Below are 23,685 nucleotides of genomic sequence, written 5' to 3' on the forward strand. Positions count from 1 at the left end.
TGAATTTAGTAATATTTATAAAAGAATATTTATAAAAGGTATAAAAGGCAAGTAAACAGCGCTGGGTGTGCAGGGAGCCTACATTCCACCACCACGCGCACACAAACATCATTCTAAATACACAGAACATGGCTTTTACATACTAAACCCAGGTATGCCTATACGATCAGAAAAGGTAACAAACAATCCTTTAAGTTCTATGACTTACTAAACACGAGTACACCTATACATATGTACAATCAGAAAAGGTAACAATCGTCCATGTTCCATGACTTAACAGTCTCCATTTTCCACTCCTTTTCTTGATTACATACAAGTCTCCATTTTCCATTCCCTTTGAACAATATGTCTCGCTTTAAGTTGTCAAGCAACTCGGTCTTCAGGCCTTAGTATCCCGTCCTTCCCAGATTGAAGAAAAACATAGCCATCTCCTTTTCAAGGCCAAAAGACCTGGGTCAAAAGGCACGTTCCGGTCAACAAGGGGCGTAACAGCAAAAGCCTTCGATGGCTGTAGCAGTAGAGGGGCCCATGGCGATGACGTAGCAGTCGGATCAGTAAAAGAGCCCACAGCTCCCTCACTATCTGGCAAGCCACACATTTGTGATTGTGGCACCACATGGCTCTTTAAGGCCTCAGAGATTGCTCGCCAGGTGCCGAGCAATCCCACTGCAACCTTGTCGGTTTTAGTTGCAGAGTCCCACACCTTGACCTCAGTTTGGTCCCATATTTCAGGTTCATAAACTGTCCAATTGTTATTAAGGAGAATAAGCTGTAAGGTTACCAGGACAGTCTTTGTTCCTAAGGACATATGATTCCCCATAATGTTGTGAGGAATGTGTTAACAATTCGTGTCCATAAAGAACAATTCTGTTTGAATCCTGTCTGCCTCTGGGTCCTGCACTGGCAATTTAATTCTTGAACCACAGATGCAGTGTGTCCCGGTCTCCCCCTCAGTCTAGTCAATTTATCACGTCTTCAGAAAACACTCCCTAAATTTATGAACCTGTTTGCTTTTGTTATTCCGGACTTCAGTTTCTAACAGTTACAGCCTTTTTTCCTGTCTTCTTCGAGATTAACTTAACACTGCTATAGATGTGTCTTGTGAATGGCTGGGGAAGAATGTTTTAATTACTCGTGAAGCATCAAATAAGAAAGCTGTTTGTGTTTGATGTCTGGGAGTTTCAGAACAACTGATAACAACTAGTGACTGTTATGGGATACTATGAGGATCCTTGGTATCTGGTCAGGGGGCCAAGAGATTAAGAGGAAGAAAAAAGAAGCAGAGGGACGGTTGGGAGACAAGAACTGCAGGAAGTGTTCCATAAACTTGGAATGGTGCCAAGCGAGTACAAAGGGGGAGAGGAAGACTACGAGCCTTCAGCATGAAAGACCCCTAGAGACCCCCAGAGGAGACTGATGCACATGCCCCAGTAGGAGGAACTGGACCCCGGAAGCTAATTATAATAATCTATTTTTTTTTAGAAGTAGTAATGAATATGTATTAGTCTAGGTGCATAAAAATCAGCTGCTTGATGTAACTGGTGTGCGTCCTGCTGGAGCGAAGACTCCCGGTGCACCCAGCGCTGTTTGCTTACCTTTATTCCTTTATATTCTTTTAATAAATCCTATTTTTTTATTTAATCCTATTTTGAATCCTGAGCCATTTATAACAATGTGCAGCTGCTTACCAGCGAGGGGCAGTTGTGTTCGCGGCTCTGCTTCTCTCAGCTCGAGCTTCTCTCCAGCTCCAGTGCGCCCATTTCCAGCGACTTTCTGGATGAGCTTCTCTGAGCGGTTTGCTGAGTTTGGCTGAACCTATCTTCATGAGGTGATCAATGTGCCTGTTCCTGTCCTGGTCTCTGTTCTGCTAGCCTGGTCCTTTTCATTCCTTATTTCTGCTTCTTTATCGATGACATAACTTCATCGTGTTGCCTTTTTTTTTTTTTTTTTAATCTTGAGGGCAGGCTCCTCTCTTATACCCTTCTCTCCACAGCAGTTCTTTTCAAAACAACTTTTCGTTGGTCAAACAACATTGAATGTAACAACAGCAGCAAACACCCAGAAACATCCATGCCTTAATGGCTAGAGAACAAGAAACCAGAGACTGCGTGGAGTCTCCTGAATCACCCTTCTTTGTTCCCTTTACATTCCCGATGGCCTCATCGTTAGGAGCCTGATGTTATCATCAACCATGGGGTTTGCCAACCCCCATGGCCACATTCCCAGATCTACCCCTTCTTTATTAATATCAACAATTTTCTTGACATGAATTACCACTCCATATATAACAGTCTGATACATGTGATAACCAAGTACTGGGCAAGTTGTTGAATTCTCCAAGCAGGGAAGACCCACCAGTGTACGTGCTTCGAGAGAGGGAAGGATTTCCCCATCCCGCTAGTACTTTTTTTTTTTTTTTTTAAATGAACAACTGCTTTATTTTCAGTTCCTTTTTGGGGACACATATTAGCACTTCTCATACGAGAATTAGTTTATCTTCTTAGTTTTTGTTTCCTTCATGCAACAAATAACCCCTTTATCCTGGCATCAAAAAAACATTAGTAAGGTCACAATGAAGTCCAAAGCACTGAAAGGTCTAAAAGTCTTTCAACAAACAGTGGTGGAAAAGATGTATAATAAGAAACAAGTCTACTAAAACAAATGCATAAATCATTTGTGAAAGATCTTAAACATACAGAAAATATAAACGTCTTCCGCAGGATTACTGACCGAGGGGGAGGTGGTGCTAGCAAGAGGAAGAATCAGAACATACAGCTGTGACTTTATCTGGTTGTTACAGGCCGCCTTCAGAACAAACACATACATTAAATATTTAAAATGAGGGGTTAAAAAATAAAGCAAGTTCTTACATTAAAAAATAACAAAACCCATACACATAACAGTAATGGCAGCTGTAAATGAAATGTAAGCATTCTCCTGTATGCAGTACCAATTTTTTTCCAATAGGAAAAAAAAAACAACACAGAATATGTGCATAACTGCACAGATGTTGAACTTGCACTCCTCTAATTATAAACCAGAACCGCTCATTAATATGAAAAATATTTCAAATCATTTCCATGTTACTGATTAATTGTGTATGGCATGAATTTATAACAGTCTTCTTGGTTTAATTTAGATTTTTCCAAACTGCAGAATAATACTGGTATTCCTTAACACAGCTAAACTACTACCCACATATCCAACAATGAGGTAACATGAATCACAAACAAAAAAACAGTTTTTAAGCATCATATGATACAAATAGAATTTTTAGCATGTATCATTTTTATCAACATATATAATTTTTGCCATAAACTAGGGCTTCAAGCACATTCATGTATTGTCTTCACATTGCTGGCTTTCTAACAGATGATTAATTTCAGCAGTTGATACCTTGGAGAGTTTGCTAAAAAAAAACCAAACCACAAACAAAAAAACACAAAATGTACAAACACACATGACCCCCTTTCCCCTCATATATATATATATAGGTGTGCATGCGTCAAAAAAATAATTCTCTTAATAATGCACAAAAATATACAGTATTTTATACGGGATCTACTGAGGCAGAATACAGCTGCTCTGACAGTCTCCAAAGGGCACTAATTCCATAGGTGTAGATCCACTGCTGTGAATGTCCAAACATTAGCTCTCCCCAGCTGTCCTGTTTTGCTGTGGTGCTGCCTAGAAAGGTGGCTTTCCAAATCATCAGATCACAGATAATTCAGGGTAAGACATCAACATAGTCACTTTCATCAATTTCTGTAAAGAAGTCAATAAAAATGTTAAAAAAAAAACAAACAAAATTTGTGGTTGCAAACTGCTCTTTTGAAATTCCCCTCTAAGCAGGAAGGCATGTTGCCATGTTGATAGACAGATATCATTAATTCAGTTTGATTTCTGAGTATTCTGTCTGCTATTGCAGGGCCAACTTTTTGAGCTTAGTGTCTTATGGACTGGGTCATCCAGTCCCTAAATCCATGGATTGCCTTTTCTGAATCAGCAAGCTCTGTTATTAAACAGTTGTATCCAGAAGACCTCCTCTTCCTGAGAAAGTCAAGTGCAGTGAATAACTGATAGCCAATAAATCAGTAAATCAGGTCAATAGCACAGGTATTGATCTGATTGGAACTCTCTGGTACCAAGGCTGTGATCCTTGGCACAAGGCTATGTATTTCTTATTTTCAACGTGCTAACTAAATATAAGTTGTGTTTTAACACCTTTCACAAGAAGCCACAAATTAGATGGCTTTTTTTTTTCCCCTCCAATGTCTCCAACATCAGACCTGTCAATGCAGTTATCTTAATAAAAAGACAGAGACTGAACTAAATGTCTCACCATCATAAATATCATCCTTTCCTAACTTGAGCCTCCGGCTTCTTTGTAGGGGCCTTGTTTTCTTGACTGGGTAGCGAAGATTTGTTACTAGTCCTTGATTTGGTTTCTCATAGTTGTATATTAAATCCTTTAATGTTCTGAATACCTTTTCTGGAATACCTTCAGAAGTCTGCAAGGAAAGGAAAATAAAGTTAGTTAGCAAGCCTATTTCACATCAGGTACCTTAAGCAAGAGGAACTGTGCCTAGCTTATCGTTCACCAAGAGACTGTTTTGTAAAGCTGTTTGGTGACAGAATATTGTTATATCACAGAGGTACCTGCGTGGTGGTGTGGTGATGGTGCTGAGCACAACCTCCCTCACCATCCCTGCTTGAGTGCACTTCAGCCTAGGGGAAGCTGTTCAGTGCTGTCTGTCTGGGTTCAGATCACAGGCTTCCCATCCTAGTACAAATAAATTTTACCTCCTTCAGTCCAATACTGAGTGCTTCTAACCAAACGCTGCACAAGTCTGCATGCCTGGCTACATCTCTCTCAGTTCCTCCCTGCTGGAATCCCTGACCGGAGGTAAAGGACCAGCCAGCTACTGAGAACAAAATTCACATAGTTTCACGTTCATATTTAGCTGTTTAAACAAAACATTCAAAGGGATTTCAGTCAACAACAGTCCATGTGCTACTGATTTTCACTTTTTTTCATGAAACAGATGTTGTTTTCTTACATTACAAAAGAACAGATCCAGTTGCTGTCTTCCCAGTCAAATGTTTCACTCCCTGAATCTGCCCTCCAAGACTTGCAAAGGCAGCTAACATGTCTGGGGACTCATATGAATGTTTCAGGCACAAGCTTTTGCTTTTAGGTAGGAGTTTATTATTTGTCTCAGATTTGTCCAAGTTTACAGCCAGCATCAGAGACTCCTGAGGCCTAACATGGATGACACTCTATATGTAGGAGAACAGGGTTCTCACAACTGCCTTTAAACACATGGACTGGATTGCTTCCACAGCACAACCCCTAAGTAATCTATACAGAGACTTCTGCAACGCTGGCAGTTCAAGGATAGTAATGTCAGGGAGTAAGCACGTTCATTATCTCTATCAACGTGAAGATCCCACTCCCTCTACTAGTCATTGAAAGAGAATGGGGCTTTGGATTCACTTCATCACTATCTGGCAGATATACTTTTTTTTTCTTTTTTTTTTTTTTTTTTTTCATCTTCTATCTTTTCTTCAGTTCACTATGGCCTGGATGCCTCCGCCTCTGTGTACTGGTTTTGGCTGGGATGGAGTTATCTTTCTTCATAGCAGCCTGTATAGTGTGTTGTGATTTTGTATGTTGATAACACATTAGAGTTTTGTCTGTTGCTAAGAGCAGTGCTTGCAGAGCATTGACGCTATCTCTTTTTACTACTCTGCTCCCACATCAAATAGGCTGGGGGTGTACAAGAAGCTGGGAGGGGACATGGCCAGAAGAGCTCACTTGAATTGACCAGAGGGGTATCCTGACATTATGCTCAGCATTAAAAGCTTCAGGAAAGCGGGGGTGCTTGTGGTTACAGGATTTGTCTTCCCAAATAATCATTATGTCTGCTGAGACCCTGCTTTTCAGGAAGCAGCTAACCATCTGGCTACTGATGGGAAGTAGTGACTAAATTCCTTCGTTGCTTTGCTTGCACACATGACTTCACTTCGCCTAATAAATTGTCTTTTGTCTTCATCAAAGTTTTCTCACTTCTGCTTTTCTCTTCCCTACCACCAACTTGTGCTGCTGTGGCGAAGCTTAGCTGTTGGTCAGGGTCAACCTACTACACTCCAGAAAGGTCATGGCTGGACCTGGCCTTCCCCATCACCATCAACATATTATTTCAATATATTATTTTAGTAATCCAAAACAGTCTGACTTAAAAAGTAGAAGATCAGAAGTCTTATTTCATATTTGTGACAAAACCCTGTAAGGAAAATTGGGTTTGAAAAAACATAGTGTTTATTATCTGCTGATAGGCAAAACCTAGAAGAGTAGCTGTAATCTATCTCTCTCTATATTATATATATGTTATATATATAAATTTGTCAACAAACCATTCAATTCCACATGGGAAACTGTATTTTTCATACTCAGCCCAAATCACTGATAAGCAAGAGTGACCAGCATACGACAGCTTGGTGTGTCCTTCATGAAGTGAGTTCTGTTGCTTCATTCCAATTAAATGCTACCTAAATGCTGTCAGTCCTGTTGTCTATCCTATTACAAGCAAAAGGTTGAGCCATCTTTTTAAGTGTCCTCTCTACTTGCCTATAAATTGAATCTTCCTTAGTGTAGGGTTCTGATTCACAGAATCCCAGAATCATCTCCAGAATCGCACAGAATTGTAGGTCGGGTGGTGGTTTCACACTGATGGGCAGGTATTTTAAGATCAAAAAGATCATTCTGTTATTCAAAACCCTACAAGATTCTGGCTGCCATGGCAGAGCTTTCAAACAGAAAAAGCTAATTAGGAACAGGAGTAAGTAATGAAAATGAGATTTTTCCTCAGTACTATGAAAAAGAACTAGTCAAATCAGGCAGTAGCTGGTCAACAAAAAACAGATTCACTTAGGTTATTAGGGATTTCTGTGAAGATAATAACTACTTGTAAGCTCATACGTAATAAGTGTAACATTAAAAAGTCAAGAATTGAATAGCATTGAAAAGAAACTTGGAAATATATTCACAGAATCATAGAATATCTGAGTTGGAAGGGACCCACAGGATTGAGTCCAACTCCTGGGTCCCATGCATTTTAATTATTTATTTTTTTTCAGGAAAATTGTCTTTAGTGCAATCTGTACTGATGCAATGAGGGTTACTTACCTGTATTTTATAATACCCCCGCTTTTCCCTGAAGATGCGGTAAGTGTAGATGAGTTCTTCAAAGCTGTGAAAAACATTGTACACATTATGCTTTTCATCAACTGTCAGACTACGGCAAATTGCTTAGACTGCCACAGCTGAACTTGACACTAAGGTTTTGGTTTTGTTGGCTTGTTTTTAAAGTAAACTGCAATGCCATGAAAGACTAAACCCAAAGAGAATGTTTGATGCTAAATACCATCGATTACATATATATGCACTCACTTTTCCATTTCATTCATATATGACAGTCTTCAAAATACTTCAGATTCTCTAAGTCCTGTTTATTCATCTATTAGAGAAAATTAATCATGCATGTTGTTTTCGTATGCCTCAGAAACCCAAATATTACTTTCTCCCACCTTGTCATTTCAGATTCAACCGTCTGTACGTGACAATGCAGAGCTGTTTGATTTTTGGAACAAATGTATCGCTGTCTTTTTTTGCCCTGTGGAGTTATGCCAGGTATGGTAAACATACCTTAGAGTGCTGTGTCCAATCTGCACTCGTTGCACTTTCCCTAGGATAGACTTTGACCAAGCATGGCCAGTTAGCTCATAGACCTCCACATCAGCTAGCTGCCTGAGCTCTCCTCCAGCTTCTTAGGTCCATTTTCTGTGCTGTGTTTTGTACTACTACAGCTCTGTTAGAATGGATCTGGTAAGTCAAAGCAACGAAAATGCTTAAGGTTTACACACCCAGACAGAGCTGGATGTCACTGCTACTTGTTCTTGGGCAGTAAAACACAAAATAGAGCCTAGAACTCCATGCTGAGGTGCTATGCATTTAAAATAAATCTTTGCTTCTGTAGGATGCCCGATTCGGTACTCACCATTAGCAGAATTGCTTCACTGCACTAGAAACCATTTTGTGCAAATGTCAACATGGGAATAAAATGGAGGCAAAGAGCAGACACATGCATCACTGGTAATTGCAGTATCTCTATTAGCAGTGAGGAGAAGGGGGAGCTGTGGCCTTGCTGACTCTCAGACTCCAACGATGTTGGTCTTAGAGTCAGACCGGAAATTTCACCTCAGAAAGACGGTGGTAACACGTACCCCTGCTTCAAAAATGGAGCTACAGCGAAGACACAAATAGCTACAGAGAAAAGTGAGGTGCTGCCTTTCTTTCCCTGAAGTCATACACCAGGGGAAAACAGGCTACCTTCAAACTAATTAGCAACACCACAGGAGAAACCATCACCTTTCAAAAGGCTGATCAGCACCATAAAACATAGCTGAGAGAACTACCAGGTTATGACACAAGACGACAATGTTGTATGGAAAACACACACATTGGCCTAAAACAACACTAGAAGGCTGTCTTGGGAAATGTATCCTATTGAACTGATGGAAGTTGGGAAGTATGGGAGAGGACAAAGAGAAGGAAAACCACATTAATCAAAGTAAGGGTAAAGAATGGTTCTGCAGAAAACTTGCAGTTCACCTTTCACACAAGATCTACTGGTATTCCTCTGAAGAAAGCGGATATAGAAGTCTCCATGGCATACACAGAAGTGTGAAGTTGTAGAATACGTTTCATGTGAACTGCTTTCCCTGTGAGAGCCCTCAAGTAACTGTAGCAGCATAAATTCATACTCTCAATTTCCCCACAGTGACCCCTTGAGCTGTTCATACTTCCATGTATACCAGATGTGATCGTGTACCAGGCTACTTCAACTTCAAATGTGTTTGATTTGACCAGATGTGTACAATACTGGATATTTAACAGGGAGCACATAAAAAAGAGCACACATGATATTTGCGGCTCAACACCGAGCTGAGTCTCTGACCCACAATATTGAAAGCAGACAGAATGGAGGAAGGAACGGAAACCCTATTTTTAACACACATTGAGACTGGAAATATCTGCCAGTAGCAGGTGATATTAGAGACACAAGAGGATGTACAGTAAGACTGACCGAGACTAAGTTAGAAAAGCAAGACAATGGGGAGTCCAGAGTTCAAAAAGTGAGAGAAGGTTTTAAATTTTGAAATATGTTTGGCCCAACTAAGGGTTTCAAAGAACTCATGAACTAAACCTGACGCGTGCCTTTACATGAGAATAGTTTGATACCATAGGCTTCCCATGCTCCCGTCTATCCTCTTCTCCCCATGTGATACCTCCCTAAACTTCACTTTGCAGTTGTATTACAAGTCGAATGTTGAATTCTTGGAGAAATGTTAGTAGGAAATGGCCTCCAGTCACCAACACGCAGAAAATGTCTGCACAAGTTCTACTTCTAGAAAATTATTTGTCCTTTGGATTTCCCATGGTTTTGCTTACTATTTTTTTTTTAATAAAAACACTTTAAAAAAAACAATAAACATAGTTTGAACACTCAGGGTACTGATGGCTTTGGGTATCTTTTATCAACTGAAACAAAAGCTTTATCAAATACAGCAATGGAAGCTGTTCAGAAGATGAACTGCAGATCATGATCAAAAAAGGCAGTAAAGCTGCAGAGAGACGTAAACCACAACACAGCAGCAACAACAAAAAACAATATCTGAAGACAAGTTCTCTTAATTGGCACGTATGTTCAGTGGAAGGATTTCAGCTATAGTTAAATCTATTAATCTGTCCTGAAACGGAGAATCTTAGGGCAAAAACCTAGTTCAGGGTACTTGCATGTAAAAGGCTGGTTACTCTGAAGAAGTTACTATGGATGGTTACACAGTAACTGAAGAAGTTACTATGGACTGGGACCAGTAAAAAACTTCCAGTTAGAATAGATTTACTTTGATTCAAAGCATTGCATCCCAGGGCTACATCTTATTTATTTATTTATTTATTTATTTCCCCTTCTTGAGACACCAGTGGAAATTCATGGGTATCTATCTGGTTTATGATTTTTTTTTTTTTTTTATAATGTTAGCATTCATTCTTTAAACATAATTTGCAAGTAAAAGTAAGGCATAAAGGTGAAGAATAATAACCTAAACTGATTTTTCTGAAACTCATTCTTTACCTGTCAAACATTGGAAGGTTAGTGCCTGTATTTTACTTTGGCTTTGTTGTTATGGCAAAATAAACATGAAATTGCCATTACAATGAAAACTTCTTATTCCAAATCAACTACTAAATGCATTTCAACAGCTGCATATTATATTTCAAATTAACAAATGGCTGGTGTGGGCTCGAGGAAGATCCAGAGGCAGAAGAACAGGATGAGAAGAGTTTGTTTTGGTAGGCTGACATGTTGAACCATGAGAACTGCAGCAGGTGCAATAGGTCCGGACCAAGGGACCTGTGAAAGCTTGGGATGAGAACAGCAGTACACCATGGAGGAAGAGCTGTGTGTTGTGCCTGATTGGAGATGAGATGTTTTTCAGCTGCTACCACCATTCTGACTCTCAGGTCCTCTGTGGGCATGTCATCTTCCCTCAGTCAGTGGGGAGGACCAAAAGTTTTGGTTGTTCTGTGTAGCATGTGAACTGCTATCTATGCCCATTGAGCAGCTAAGTTGAGAACAACCAAATTATTTATTTATTTTTGACACAGGTGAGCATCAGTTTGTTCATCAAACCTGTTAGGTGCTAAGCAGTGCTTTACGATGTAATTCTAACCCAAAGGTTGTTTTGAAACAGCACTGAAAGTTTTAGTGTTGATGCCTCGAATTTCAGAACAAATGCATTCCCCTCGAACAGTTTGTCTCCCTAAGTCAGTCACTGACAGTCTCTCAGTTTCTAAGTCAATCTTCTACCACCCTCCTGATTTGATACCTGTAGACAATCCTTTCATCTCTACGAGCCCAGTATCTGTTATACCATTGCTGCCACTCCTGCAGTTTAACTATTATTTTTGTTAATACACAAACTTAATTCAAATACGCTGCCTTCTTTTGGCATTAAAAATCCCGAGGCTAGCTGGAAGCCACATGCTTTTGTGTATGCTTGCCCAGAACACTGTAGATAGACAAATGCACATCTGCAGACTATCACAAAGTGGATCTGCTTTGCTGTTAGCAAAATAAAAAAAGAACCCCCTCGTCCGTCCGTCCGTCCGTCCCCCCCCCTCCCCCCCAAAAAAAGGAAGAAAATAACAAGAAAAAAGAGAGGGAACACAACTGTGCTAGTGCAGCACTGCACTTAACCTTCATGTCAGCTTGCATCTGCCACGATGTACTCAGTAGGTGTGCACTCTTATTTCAGTAGTTCAAACTCATTACACACACAAGTATATCACCGCTTTCTTATCTACCTCTACTGCATAAAAAGCCATGTCCCAAAAAAGCCATCTCCAAAGCCATCCTCCCAAGTCAGAGACTAATATCATCATTCCTCAACTGTGCTAGGACCTCCATTTGTCTCTTCTGACAGGGTATACATATCCTTTCCCTCTTATGCTCCCTCTGCTCCCATTGTCTCCTTCCACATCACACTGCAGGCAGGTTCCTGCAGTTCCCTCCCCAAGTACTCTGCTCCTCACTTGCCATTTCACTTCTTACTCCACTTCTCTGTCATTTCCCGATCCTTCGTTCTTTTACCCAACAACGCAATACTCCATTTCCCCCACCTTTTTCTCCCTTCTTCTTTTATTTGTTTCAAAAGCAACAAGGTTTTATTTATTGACAAAAAATATGTCCTGACATTTCTGAATTAATTAATTGTGTTGATTTTTCCCCCCCTCCACATCACACTCAAATACATCCCCAAAGAGAGCGTAAATTCTTTTAGGTTCAAACAGAAAAGACTCAGAGTTATTAACTTCTAAATTGTGAGCGCATTAGGAACAAATCAATTATATATGAAAAAATGTAAAATGGGCTTCATGAACGGGAAATGAAAGTACCATTCCCTACAGGAAAAGAAAATCATAAGATTTTAATTGTGGTGAGTTATGGACTAGTGGTAGTAATTTTCTATGTTTGTCTTGTTCATGGGTTTGCCATACGAATTTGAACAAGACATTACAGCTTTCAGTCTCAGCTTGTACTGTTACATCAGATACTGTGTAAGAAACACAAGGCTAAGGTTTCACCAAATAGTCAGAAAGCATGTGAGGAAGGACATGCTTTATATCATACTATGAGACAATTTTCCGAGTCTCGATAGTGCTAAAATGCTATTTACTCATCATTACAGAGGCAGTAACTTTGAATGACTTTCTTCTCACCATGTTTTGGCAGGCTGAGATATTTCCTCTGGGCTTCCTCTATTGTCTGTAGAGAGAGACCAGCATCAGCAGAGGACAATTAATCACTCCTGTGTTGTATGAATTGTCTTTTGCTAATGCCACCCTCTCACCACTCACTACAAAGGAAGCTCAAGTCAACCAGCAATACTTGAGTACATCTACACCAATCCTTTGAATTTGTTAACATTAGGGAAAGAACCAGTAACATTAGAGAACATGAACTCTTGGTTTTGAATCTACTTGAAAACTCTTAAGAAATTTAGTATCAAAGTACTTACAAAACACACAGACACAAGGCTCCTTCCACGCTTTCACTTTCTCGTATTAAATAGCTGCCATTCTTTCCATTCTTGCACAGCAGTTCTTCACAGGCTTTCCTTGTTATCTTTCCATGAAAAAATGGGAACTCCATGGACAAACAGGAACGGGCTTCCTTGTCCTTCAGGCCAATTCCAGGACCAGTCAGAAGACTGGCATTAAAAGAAGACTTACTCCAAATGCAGCTGTTGAGAAACAATTGAAACTGGAAGTTTGAAGTACATAGATGAGTTCATCTGTGTTTCTGCCACCAGTCTGTCTGTAACGCAGTTGAGCATTAGTTACCAACCTAATGCTTGTGACAGCAGGCAGGAAATGGGAAACAGTTTGTCTACACTGGTCACGCAGCCCACATCAGAAGATTAGATTGTTCTGTCATGACACAGAGTTGACATTTGAGTCGTGTATCATGCTCTAAGCAATACAATAGCTAACTACAGTACAATAGCTAAGACACCTTAGCATAGTTATAAAGTCAACATTTACCTTTAAAGTTGCTCAAAGCCTTTCCAGACTCACCTTATAACACAATTGTTGGTTGTTGTTATTTTTATGGTTTAATCAAATTTTCAAGTTTCATTGAAAGATGATCAGCAATATTTGAGATATTAGATTTTTCAAAACAGGCCCTGCCCCCTTCTTAATTTTAAAGTGTAATAACTTTGAAAGGTATAATACCTTTATCAAGAAGTTCCACTGTGCCTATGCCATGATTTAGAAAACATGTCAGGAAGGAGATGGGGGTCAGACAGTGTCTTTAGGCACCCCAGGAAGCTGCTGTCAGATCCACCAGGACAGGATACAGCCACGTGTAGAACTGCTGCTCCCTGACTTAGGAAATGCTGCCCAGCTCCATGGCAGATGCTCTCCCAGGCATTTCATAGTTTCCCTGCTAGAAGGCAAGGACTTGGGGTTGGGGGGACAACCCAGACCTGCAGAAGCAGGAGGTAGGAACTACGCTGGACCGTGTTTCTGAAAGAAAGGAAGTTGAGGGAGGACCTAATGATGTGAGGGAAGATAGATTCAGAAGGTGAGACTGAAAAGAAAACAAGCACTAATTGTGCAGGTAGAGTGAGGCTGGGTTTCCAGGGGAGAGGGATGGAACAGAAAAAGCAGGGGAGACAGAGTCCTCCAAGCTGGGGAGGAGGATCTGGGTCTGCTGCAACACAGCCTGCTGTCGAGGTCAAAACAGAGTCCAGATCCATGAGTGCTGGCAGTGGCAGAGGCCTTCTCAATTTTAAAGCACACCATTTGCATGTTCACCTCCCAGCTCTGTCACCTGAGGACAACTCTGAAGTCATCTCATAAATGTGAAATTTCCATGGGGCAGCAAGGTGTGGATAACTCACTCAGAAGGCCAGCTCTGAACAGGAACAAGAGCAGCTGCTTATCGCTGCCCGGATTGAGGCACTTTCTTTTTCCTCTGCAGTGATAGGAAAACTAATATTCAACAACAGCAAATTTCTCTTTCAGGAGCATAATGACTGTTCTTCACATTTTTATTTATTTATTTATTTATTTTCCCCGTAAAGACTTCATTAGCTAGAAACAGAAGACAGTAAATTCAGTAGATCTTGCAGGTCTGCCTCTAGACAGTTATTTAAATGGAAATGGCAGCTACACATAATACTATGTCTAATATTATACCAGTATAACGTCTAAGGATTATCAGAAAATTAATGTTTGTTTGTTTTTTTTTTTTTTTTTCATTTCTGAAATGAAGAGTCAGAACTGGAAGAAGGCCTTAAGTATGTAAAAGGGGCTGGAGTAACACCAAACTTTAACAGATTTGATAATAAATAACTGAATATAACTAAAGACAGTAACAATTAGCTGTGTTCTTTATCATATGTATCCTCATTCCTTGTTTCAAGGTCTGGGCAGTTACTGAACTCAGGTAGTATCAGAGCAATGGTACTTACACGGGTGAAAATGGCAGACTTTGAGCTTGGTATTCAACTCAAGTGGCATCAGATGTTGACGAACTGTTCCTGTTGTGTCTAAGGAAGCCAACTCCTCTACCTGCTTTTTAAAGAATTACTTCTGATCCGGACACAGAAAAATTAAGGTGAAACCAACAGCTTCTTTTCAAAAGAAAGTGCAATGGGCTCAGAGGCTTCCCCATTCCAAGAAAGGCAGCAATCTCCCCTTATCAAAACAAGTGTTGGCTCCACTTCTTTTTAGAAACACTTCTGTTTTGTTTTTCAGGAGAAAAATATGGCAGTTTCCCATCAGTTACAGATCTGGGTGAGAACATGGGACCATGTATTTCAGTTATGTGCAGCTGTCTAGCCAGCTTTTTTAAGCTTTAAAAAAAAAATTAAAATTTTCAGCCATCACAGTAAGTTTCTGTAAGGAAGCGAACAAATTTGTTGTACCACTGGCCAGGTGTGTAACACCCTTCACGTGTTTGTGAGCACAGTCCCATTTCCAATTTATTTCTTTCAGATGGGGATGGGGCCAATGACGTACTTGATGCAGCAAGATTGGAACTGCCCTCTAGTCAGATCATTGTTTGGAAAACCTCTTTCCTTTTAGGGTTTCCCATTTTATTTATTTATTTATTTTTATTTTTTTATTTTTTAAATTCAAACAATGAAGTAATAATCCGAGACAGAAGTTCTCACTGAAATGTGAAATGAAAACTTCAAACACACAATCTTCCTGTGGTTCAGTGTGCATGTTGCAAGTTTGGTAGAGCTCAGAATTTAAAGAATACATCAAGACAATATGTTTCTGCAGCTCCTTGACAGCATTCAATAGAAGAGGGTTACCCACAGATTGATGTGATCCTTCTACCTTACCCAGCTGTAGTATTCATGTGGAGTTGAAAACAGGAATTTGATTTAAAAGCAAAAACCAGAAAAATACAATAGAAGAAAGTCTGGGAGGATAAGAGAAGAGAGAGGCTGTAAATACCATCTGGTCTATCACTAAACCACAAACATGATTCACGAAACATGACCGGACACAAACCCATTGCTGTCTCTTGCATGCATATGTACGTTGCTCTGGCACTGGTGGGCTAGTCCATGGTGAAAATGCAAAGCACTGACAAAGACAAAACAGGACTTTCAGGTCACAGTTGGGTATAACCGTTGACAGACACTGTATAAATACTTGGAAGGTGGTGGGAGGTGCCCTTATTAGCCACCTCAGAGCTGTGCCACAAGCCTCTACCTCACTGAATTTCCACCATGTAGCTTTGGGTCACATAATGACATACTTCCATGGGCCAAATTTGCCAATAAATTTAGACCAAATGTTTCCTAACAAGTATTTCTGGCTTAACAAATTTAGCGAGTATTTTTGGCTTACACAAGCCTGCATATCCAGACTGCTCTCTCTGCTTAGATTGAGGAGTGGTCAAAAATATGAGCTGATGGTCTTGACTGCAATGAAACCTGAAAATATTTCATGTTATGGGCCAGGGAAGTTCACAGAGAGCACAATATTTGGGCTTCTTCGTAATTGTTCACTGACAGAAATTCTTAGCTGGTGTGACGTCTGAGAAAGTCTCACCTGAAATCTGAAAGGGGTGTTGCCTGCGTGACAGTGAGGAGCAGAGTTTTTCTTGGTGAATTCAGGATAGTAATAATTCAGGATTCATAATAATTTTTGTGCATCCAGACTTGAGCCTGGGCTTCTGATCAGTGCAGGGGAGCTGCTGTAAGCTATAGTAGATAAAGTTGTTCCTGTTTCTCAGCTGCAGCTAGTTCTTGAACTACCTGTGATCACAGTGGTGGTGGAGCTTGAAGCCGTGCTAGCTCATGCTAAGGGCAGTTTGTGGCAACAGTGGCTTTTTGTTTCAGTTGAAAAGTCTGAGAACTGCTCAGTGCTGGGTAATTCGTGACAAGATGCCTGGGAAAGTAATGGAAATGATGCCACAGCACAATCTGCTGAGGAATTCATTGCACAAACTTACCTGGCTCAGAGGGAAGGGAAAGGTGCAAGAACGGCACCATGCACCAGCTGCATCCCTCCAAGCCTGCTATGGGGCTTGCACGATGGAGGCAGTCATGCTGAAATGAATCTCTGGGCATTATGATTCACATTTTAGTAACAATAAACCAGGCTGTGGCTGGTATGAATCTGCTCTTAAGATCATTTTGCTCTACTCCAAAATAGGACTGTGTTGCATTATTTTTTTTTCCGTTGTCCACTGAAGGATGGAAAGTTCCTAGCATGACATTCTACAGTGATTAGCTGGCCTTTTAAATGTTAGAGAAAAAAAATAAATCTTTTTCCAAAGAGAGAGACTGCTTACTCTCAACCTTACATGGAAAATCACTCCATAAATATCTCATATGTCAGAATAATTGTTGTTCTATATTCTCAAATAGATGCAACCACTTCCTTCAGTCTTTCCCCAGAGGTTTTCTAACCCTGCAATAGTTGCGTTTTTCTCTGACACCACTTTGGCCACTACTTCTATAAAATTTGATGCCTCTGGCTGAACAAAGTCTTTTGAGTAGAGGAGCAAGATAGGTAGCTACTATGCCTCGCACAGAACGGCTGGTACTGAAACAAGACCTGCAACGATTTTTGCAGCAGTGCCAAGCCCTAGTTGCCTTTAACTTCAGTTTTCTTTCTGCTGTATTGCTGCCTTCATCCATTTTCAGCTTTTCCTTCTGTTCACGTAAAACCTAAAACTTACTTTTCATAGTAACACCTCATATTAGCATGCACATTTGGCATTTGGGTTCTGCTCCAAATATACAGGCTGCAGCTTTAACACAGCAAAGCTCTTAATAATGGCTCTGGAAAGAGAAGGAAAGCTAAGGGAAAACTAGGTTGCTTGACATGAAGAGTTGTTTTCAGTAAATAATTGTAGGGCACAGGTCGGAGTTAAATTGAAAGCTGTGGTCAAAAGATGCTAAAGGCAAAGTCAGTGTGCTTGAAAACTGCTAAAGTTGTGAATGAGACAGGAAGCTGAAGGATCATTTGTAATTTGACCAGGTAGCAAAAAGCACAACACATGAAAACAGAAAGAAAGATGACTTCTAGCTAAATCTCCTGAAAATTTGACACGTTCTTGGGCTGTGGTAGCAGACAGTTGTGTTACACGGGCTTAACTTTACAACCGAACCAATAAAGGGTTTTATGAGTGCTTAATATTCTATAGTAACAAATTACATTTAATTTTGCAAACTTCACAACTGTTGCAAAATTGGAGACTGATGTAAAAATCACGCTATGTATTGCACCAGAGCAAAAAGCTTTTTGTGATGTCGATATCAAGATTTCCTTCAGATTGAAAGAAGTAGTTATGGTGTAAATTCAGGAAGAAAATTTCTCTTGTGTCTATTACTTATGGTTTGCTGTTACATTTAATTGTGAAATGTTAGAATATTTCCATAAGGCTCCAGAGTTTTTTTTTTCCATTAGCATTCTAATCAAATGTAAACCTAGGAGGAAAAGCCTGATTTATAATCCTCTTAGCAGATTGACTATTTTTCAAAATACAAGTAAATTCCAAACTTCTCTGTGCTAAATTAGAATTAAACAGTCATAGAACCCAATAATTAAAACACTGTACATCTATAAAACACATATATATGTGTAAGCAGGGGGTTTGCTTATAATTCAGTAGCATGATAGAATACAAAAAAAATTATTCCTTTTCAGTGGCAACCCTGTCACCAGGGTTGTCAGAAACCCATATTCAATTATTCCCTGAAGCTACGCTATTTCTGATTTTTGTATTTCAGCTAACATATTTCTTGCAGAAAATGTCAGAAAAAAATGAGAGATGAGCTTTTTCATTACATAAGCGTCTTCAATATTTTTAAATTGAGGAAGTTGGTGACATGAAGTGATCTCTCCAAGAGACCATGATGCCTTCTGAAAGACTTCAGCCAGCCAGAGGGTTTTTGTGGGCTATAGACTCCTACTTGCACCAGAGCATTTCAGTTGCTGAACAGATGCAGAGAAACAATTCGGCCTGACCTGAAACACAGTCCAAGTATTAGATTCCAACAAAATTCCTCTTACAATTTAGTGAAATTATTTGAAATGAAATCACCATTTCCACAAAGAAAAGGATTCTCTTTAAGCTTGTTAAATCCATTCTAAATGGTACAGATTTTCATAAAATGTACACTACTATGGTTATGGAGCCTTCAAGACCTAAGAGGCAGCATCTCCAGATTCATTTTCACAAAAGCTTGTGCCTCCAGCTTGCCAGCCCTTATTCATGTTAATTGTTAAGCACCTAGAAAAATCAGCTCCTTAGGTATAATTGGTTCCAAACCTTGCATAAAACAATTCATGAAATGCAATAAGAACTTAGTTCTTATCACAATGTCTCCACTTAACTGCTTTCCTCTTAAGAAATGTGTAAATAAAACTGTGAGAGATAACAAAACCCACTTACGTTTAATCACATCTCTATACTTCTGCTGCAGAGTACATCCAATATAACTTCACTGTATAAAACTCTTTTGTAGCTTTTGTCTTTAACAATGAGAATCTGACTAGTGTGGTCATCTGCCCTTCACATCTAGAGTAATATCAACAGTGACTTTTTTTTTCCTCAACCAACCAAACAAAAAAATCCTCCTCCCTTCTCTCTTACATTCTCCTAGCAAACATGTTTCCACCCTCCTGTCCAGTTCACTGCACACCTGATGACCATAGCTTGCCACGTTGGAAGAATGGCTTGTCCTCATGCTGTTAGTTTCTCATCTTTGCATAAACTTGAAAACAACACTTTTCCTCATAGTAATTTGGCAAAACATTGTTCAAAGAAAAACAAACTAGGTGACAATGTGCAAATTCCAGAGGGTTTTTCCTAAATTTTCGGAACTATTTTCATGCCAAAGTTCTTTGGTTATTTCTCAGCTACCAAACATGCTTCACATCTTCCTATTCCATTACTGGGCGGCACTACAAAGAGGTGATCTAAAAAGCAAGCTCTCACTGCATACAGTGAAGGGCATGCACAGGACAAAACGATGGTCTGTATCCCAAAAGCTTGCAAGACAAGTTCACATCTCAAGGCAGTTAGCTATGAATCTCCAAACAGATGTTTTGCTTGAGTGTGTCAGCTGGTTTACCTCACTCAAGTGAGAACAACAGTCACAGACAGAAAATGGTGTCAAAAGAGTAGGCTTGGAGGACTGTTTAAATCTAAATTTGGGGAGGATAACAGAAGAACAATATTGCACTCATCAAAAGCAAAGAAAGCATGAAAACTGCTCATCTAGGTTGAACCAAAAGCCATCTATATACCTCACCTTCAACACTGGTCACCAACAGTTATCTATAAAGTGTAAGAAATACTTTTTTTTTTTTTTGTACCAAAGTGATTTATTATTATTATTATTGTGCAGCAAGGTAAAAATTATGGACAGGTGATGGCTAAAATAAGAATGTAATCTGTAAAGATGAGTAGTAAAGGAAATATCCTGGGGTTAGTAGACAGAATAAGCAAAATTTAGGTAACGACTGAACACTGAAGCTTAAAGATGCCCCACTGAAGGTTACATGCAGCTTTCTGACCATTTTGTTGCTTTACATGAGAAAAATTATGAGGGTTGGTTGTAAGGAAGGAAAGAAAGGATGGACTGGTAGCTGGAGATTCCATCCAAAGAATGTGTCAGATGCTTGACTTTTGAAAAAAGGATTTAAACAATAAGTATCCGTCAGCAACTTGTTAACAACTTGTAGACACAGTTTTAACTGCAGCAAAAGGAAGCTGGAGAAAGATTTCAGTCAGAATCTGCTAGGATTCCTCAGGAAAGAAAAAAAAGTTGAAAAAGAGAGAGAAAAGGAACTCCTGAAGGAGAATGCTACAGAAGACTCTTGAGGAGCAAAAAGAAATCTGGGTGATGTGGAGTCACTGCAACTGAAGGAAAAGAATCCTTCAGAATTGTGCTTTAGGGCACTGAAAGGGTTCAGCAGATTTTTGCTCCTGGGCTCTTATAAGCAAGAATAGTTTTAACAGAGCAAACAGCAGGGTAGATGTGATAGAAAAAAAAATGGAGCACAAACTGAGAAGGTAATAGGAATCATAAGTGAGATCATGGGAATAGTCCTTAAAATGGTGGAGTCTAACATGGGAAGAACATCACAGTACTCAAAGGTAATTTACAATCCTATAACAGGTCAGCAGATGAGGTAAACCACAGGTGGAGGCACACTGCCAGAAAAAAAGAAGGGAAGGCAACAAGGAAAAAAGGGTGGGTGAGTGAAACAGAACCCAAATCTTCCTCAAAAACAGAGTAAAAGGTCTTGGAGAATGATATGAAGGGAAATAACACAGAAAGACCATTTAAGCTTCTCTTTAAAAAAAGACCTATGTGCAAGCATTGATCATACAACAAGTAATTCATTAGAGCAGTGTGAACTGCATTTGAATCACTGAAGCAGGCAGAAACATTTTTTCTCATTCCCCCTTGCTCATAGAGTTCTCACTTCTGGATCATTTTGACTCCCTTTGGCAGATAAAGCCTCCTGCTGCTGCTGTTGCTGCTATCAAATTCATATTCAAACCCAAATGCTCCATCTCACAGCATGCAAGCTGTGTGAAACGATTCTCTGACTTTTTGCATCTTTTGGTGGTTTTGCCCTGATGGGCAGCCAAGGTCCACCGCAACCACTCTCTTACTCCCCCGCCTCAAAAGGAGAGGGAGAGAACAAAGTATGCCGGAAAGAAAAAGGCTCACGGCTTGAGGTAAGGATGATTCCATCAAAGCAGAAAGAATGAGGCAAACAAACAAACAAGCAAGCAAAGGCCATGCAGAAGCAAAAAGGGTAGGAAAAGAACAATCATGCTGTACTTCCCATCAATGAGCAACGCTTTCACAAGAACTGATTTTCTCACCCGTGAAGAAAAAACTTGTCATAAGATAACACTTAAAGTATATGCAAAACAACAACAACAACAAATGAATCTGTCCCTGGGAGCTGCTTTCAGTCATGGACCAGCAGGAGCTCTGGCTACTGCTGGATCACAGCCCTGCCTGGTCCCAGCCCATCACCAGCACCAGGGTGAAAGCCCTGAACACGGCTCCAAAAAATTACAGGAAGAGAGCTGGATTTACAGAAAAAAAAAATAAGCTTTTACCAATGGGCTTCCTTGCAAATTTGAAGACAAAGGAGATATCAATTTTTAGTATGGCTTTCAGCAAGCTATCAAACAGACCTGGTTTGCTGTGTGCCCTCTGGGGGAGCCCAATTAGACCCCTCTGCTCCACAGCTCTAGCTCTTTACTACATGCTGGGCATTTTGTGTTAGCTCAGAGTTATTTCCTGACTGCCAAAAAATAAGGAAGGCCTGTCATGCTGATTTGTCACATTGAAGCGATTCAACAAATTGCCCTGTCAAACTTAAAGGAGCTCTGTTGACTTCCTCAAGGTCTCTCATAAAATAACAGCTCACTTGGCTTGTTACAGACAAATATGCTATGGTTACATTTAATATTGGGCAACCAGCAGGTAGACTTCTGCTGTTTGAGTGGCTTTAGAAAGGTACTCAAACATTAAAAACTTTAAAAAAAAATCAAAAAAAATTCCTGTCACAGCCAAAATGTTTTCATTTTTTCAGGAATGAAAACAGATTTCTGGATAACGTTTCAGAATTGCTCCAGTTCTTTGTTTTAAACTATGACTAAATTATGTACAGAAACTAAGAAGGAACCAGCAAGGTAACTGACAGAAAACAACGAAACAAAAAGATCTCCTGCCTGCATTACTCTATTGCAATAAAGCAATACACATCCATCTATCTGGAGAAAGACAGAGGGTGAGCTTTCTGCCATTCTGAGCCTAATCCTACGAAGGGATATGAAGGAATGACATCTGCAATTGAGACCAAGCTCAAGAGACTACCTAATGGCTCTCTTGCCTAAATATTTTTGATGGATTAGGATGTGCTGCCATTTTTTCCCTTTTTTCATGTTCCACTTAGCTAAGTGAAAAGAAAGCGAAGGCTACAGATCCTGGGGAGGCCTCTCTCTTTTTCCTCATGATAGAAAACAGCGAGGCTGGTGGGAGCGTGGCACCTTTTTTGTTTTGATGCTACCCCTGGACAGTGGACTACAGCAGGATGCTTATGTCAGCCCCCAAATTTTCATATATACCTTATTTTAATGGACCCATTCCTTTCTTATTTAAGGCAGAAAAAATATAATTTTTAGTTGTCAAGGAACAGAAACAGAAAACAATAAGGAAGGATTTTGCATACCCACCTCAGCATGGATCTACACTGATTTTTTTTTTTTTAAGAGACATCGCTATGAAGGTGCAGGAGGAGTATATTGGAGCTGTATTCCAATGGTTGCACAGCAACTGCACGAGCAAAAAGTAGTGGTGTGTCCTTTAATAAGGACTTGCTTTGGCCTCCAAATTCTACATGACCCCAACACAGACACTCTATCAGTTGTCTCAGGAAACGTCAGGACTTACTTAATGTGAAGATCACCTGAAAACCCTTGATAAAAATATGCACAGTTGCTCTTCCTGCAGAACAGTACTCCTGGTTGTAGTAGTCATTAAGCTCAGTGTAGCATTCCTCCTTCATCTCCAGTAGACAAAACCCATTCACTAGACAAAAACACAGTGAGATCAGAATGTACTAGCTAAAAGCCCTCATACTCTCATTGCAGGAGCAATAAAAAGCATGGTCTCCCTGTGTCAGGGGAGAAGCATTTTCTTCAACATGTAGAGACATACCTTTGGAAGACTCAAGGGTCCAGCATAGACCTGCCTGCCAGTGACTCTTCTGCAACCCACACAGTATTTATTATTATTACTGAGATACACAGTTTCCGTTTACACTCTATTAAAGAGAAAGTAGAGCTTAAACTTGCGTGGTATACAAACAAGACATGCATCTTCAAGCACCTAGTATTAAGGAAGTGGGATGGGGCCCAGGGAGGCACCATCTCAGTTTTTAAACAGTTTTACTCGGACTAAGAAGGGCTGAGGAAGCAGGACTGCAAGTCCAGTGGAATTGCTGGTCTTCCTTAAATAATTTTTACAACACCCCAAGCCTCC

General features: G+C 40.0%; 1 protein-coding gene across 1 annotated transcript; it reads right to left on the reverse strand.

The window, feature by feature from the left end:
• On the reverse strand, window positions 1-23,685 carry SH2D1B (SH2 domain containing 1B). The gene is made up of 7 exons (XM_072024326.1): window positions 23,533-23,685; window positions 23,362-23,410; window positions 23,095-23,232; window positions 12,646-12,870; window positions 7,190-7,253; window positions 4,343-4,511; window positions 1-3,765 (listed from the first exon to the last, which is right to left on the reverse strand). Exons 4-7 carry the CDS (start codon window positions 12,777-12,779, stop codon window positions 3,728-3,730), a joined length of 405 nt encoding a protein of 134 aa, XP_071880427.1. The 5' UTR covers window positions 12,780-12,870; window positions 23,095-23,232; window positions 23,362-23,410; window positions 23,533-23,685; the 3' UTR covers window positions 1-3,727.

Source organism: Anas platyrhynchos, chromosome 1 (genome assembly GCF_047663525.1).
Source record: "Anas platyrhynchos isolate ZD024472 breed Pekin duck chromosome 1, IASCAAS_PekinDuck_T2T, whole genome shotgun sequence".
Classification (NCBI taxonomy): Eukaryota; Metazoa; Chordata; class Aves; order Anseriformes; family Anatidae; genus Anas; species Anas platyrhynchos.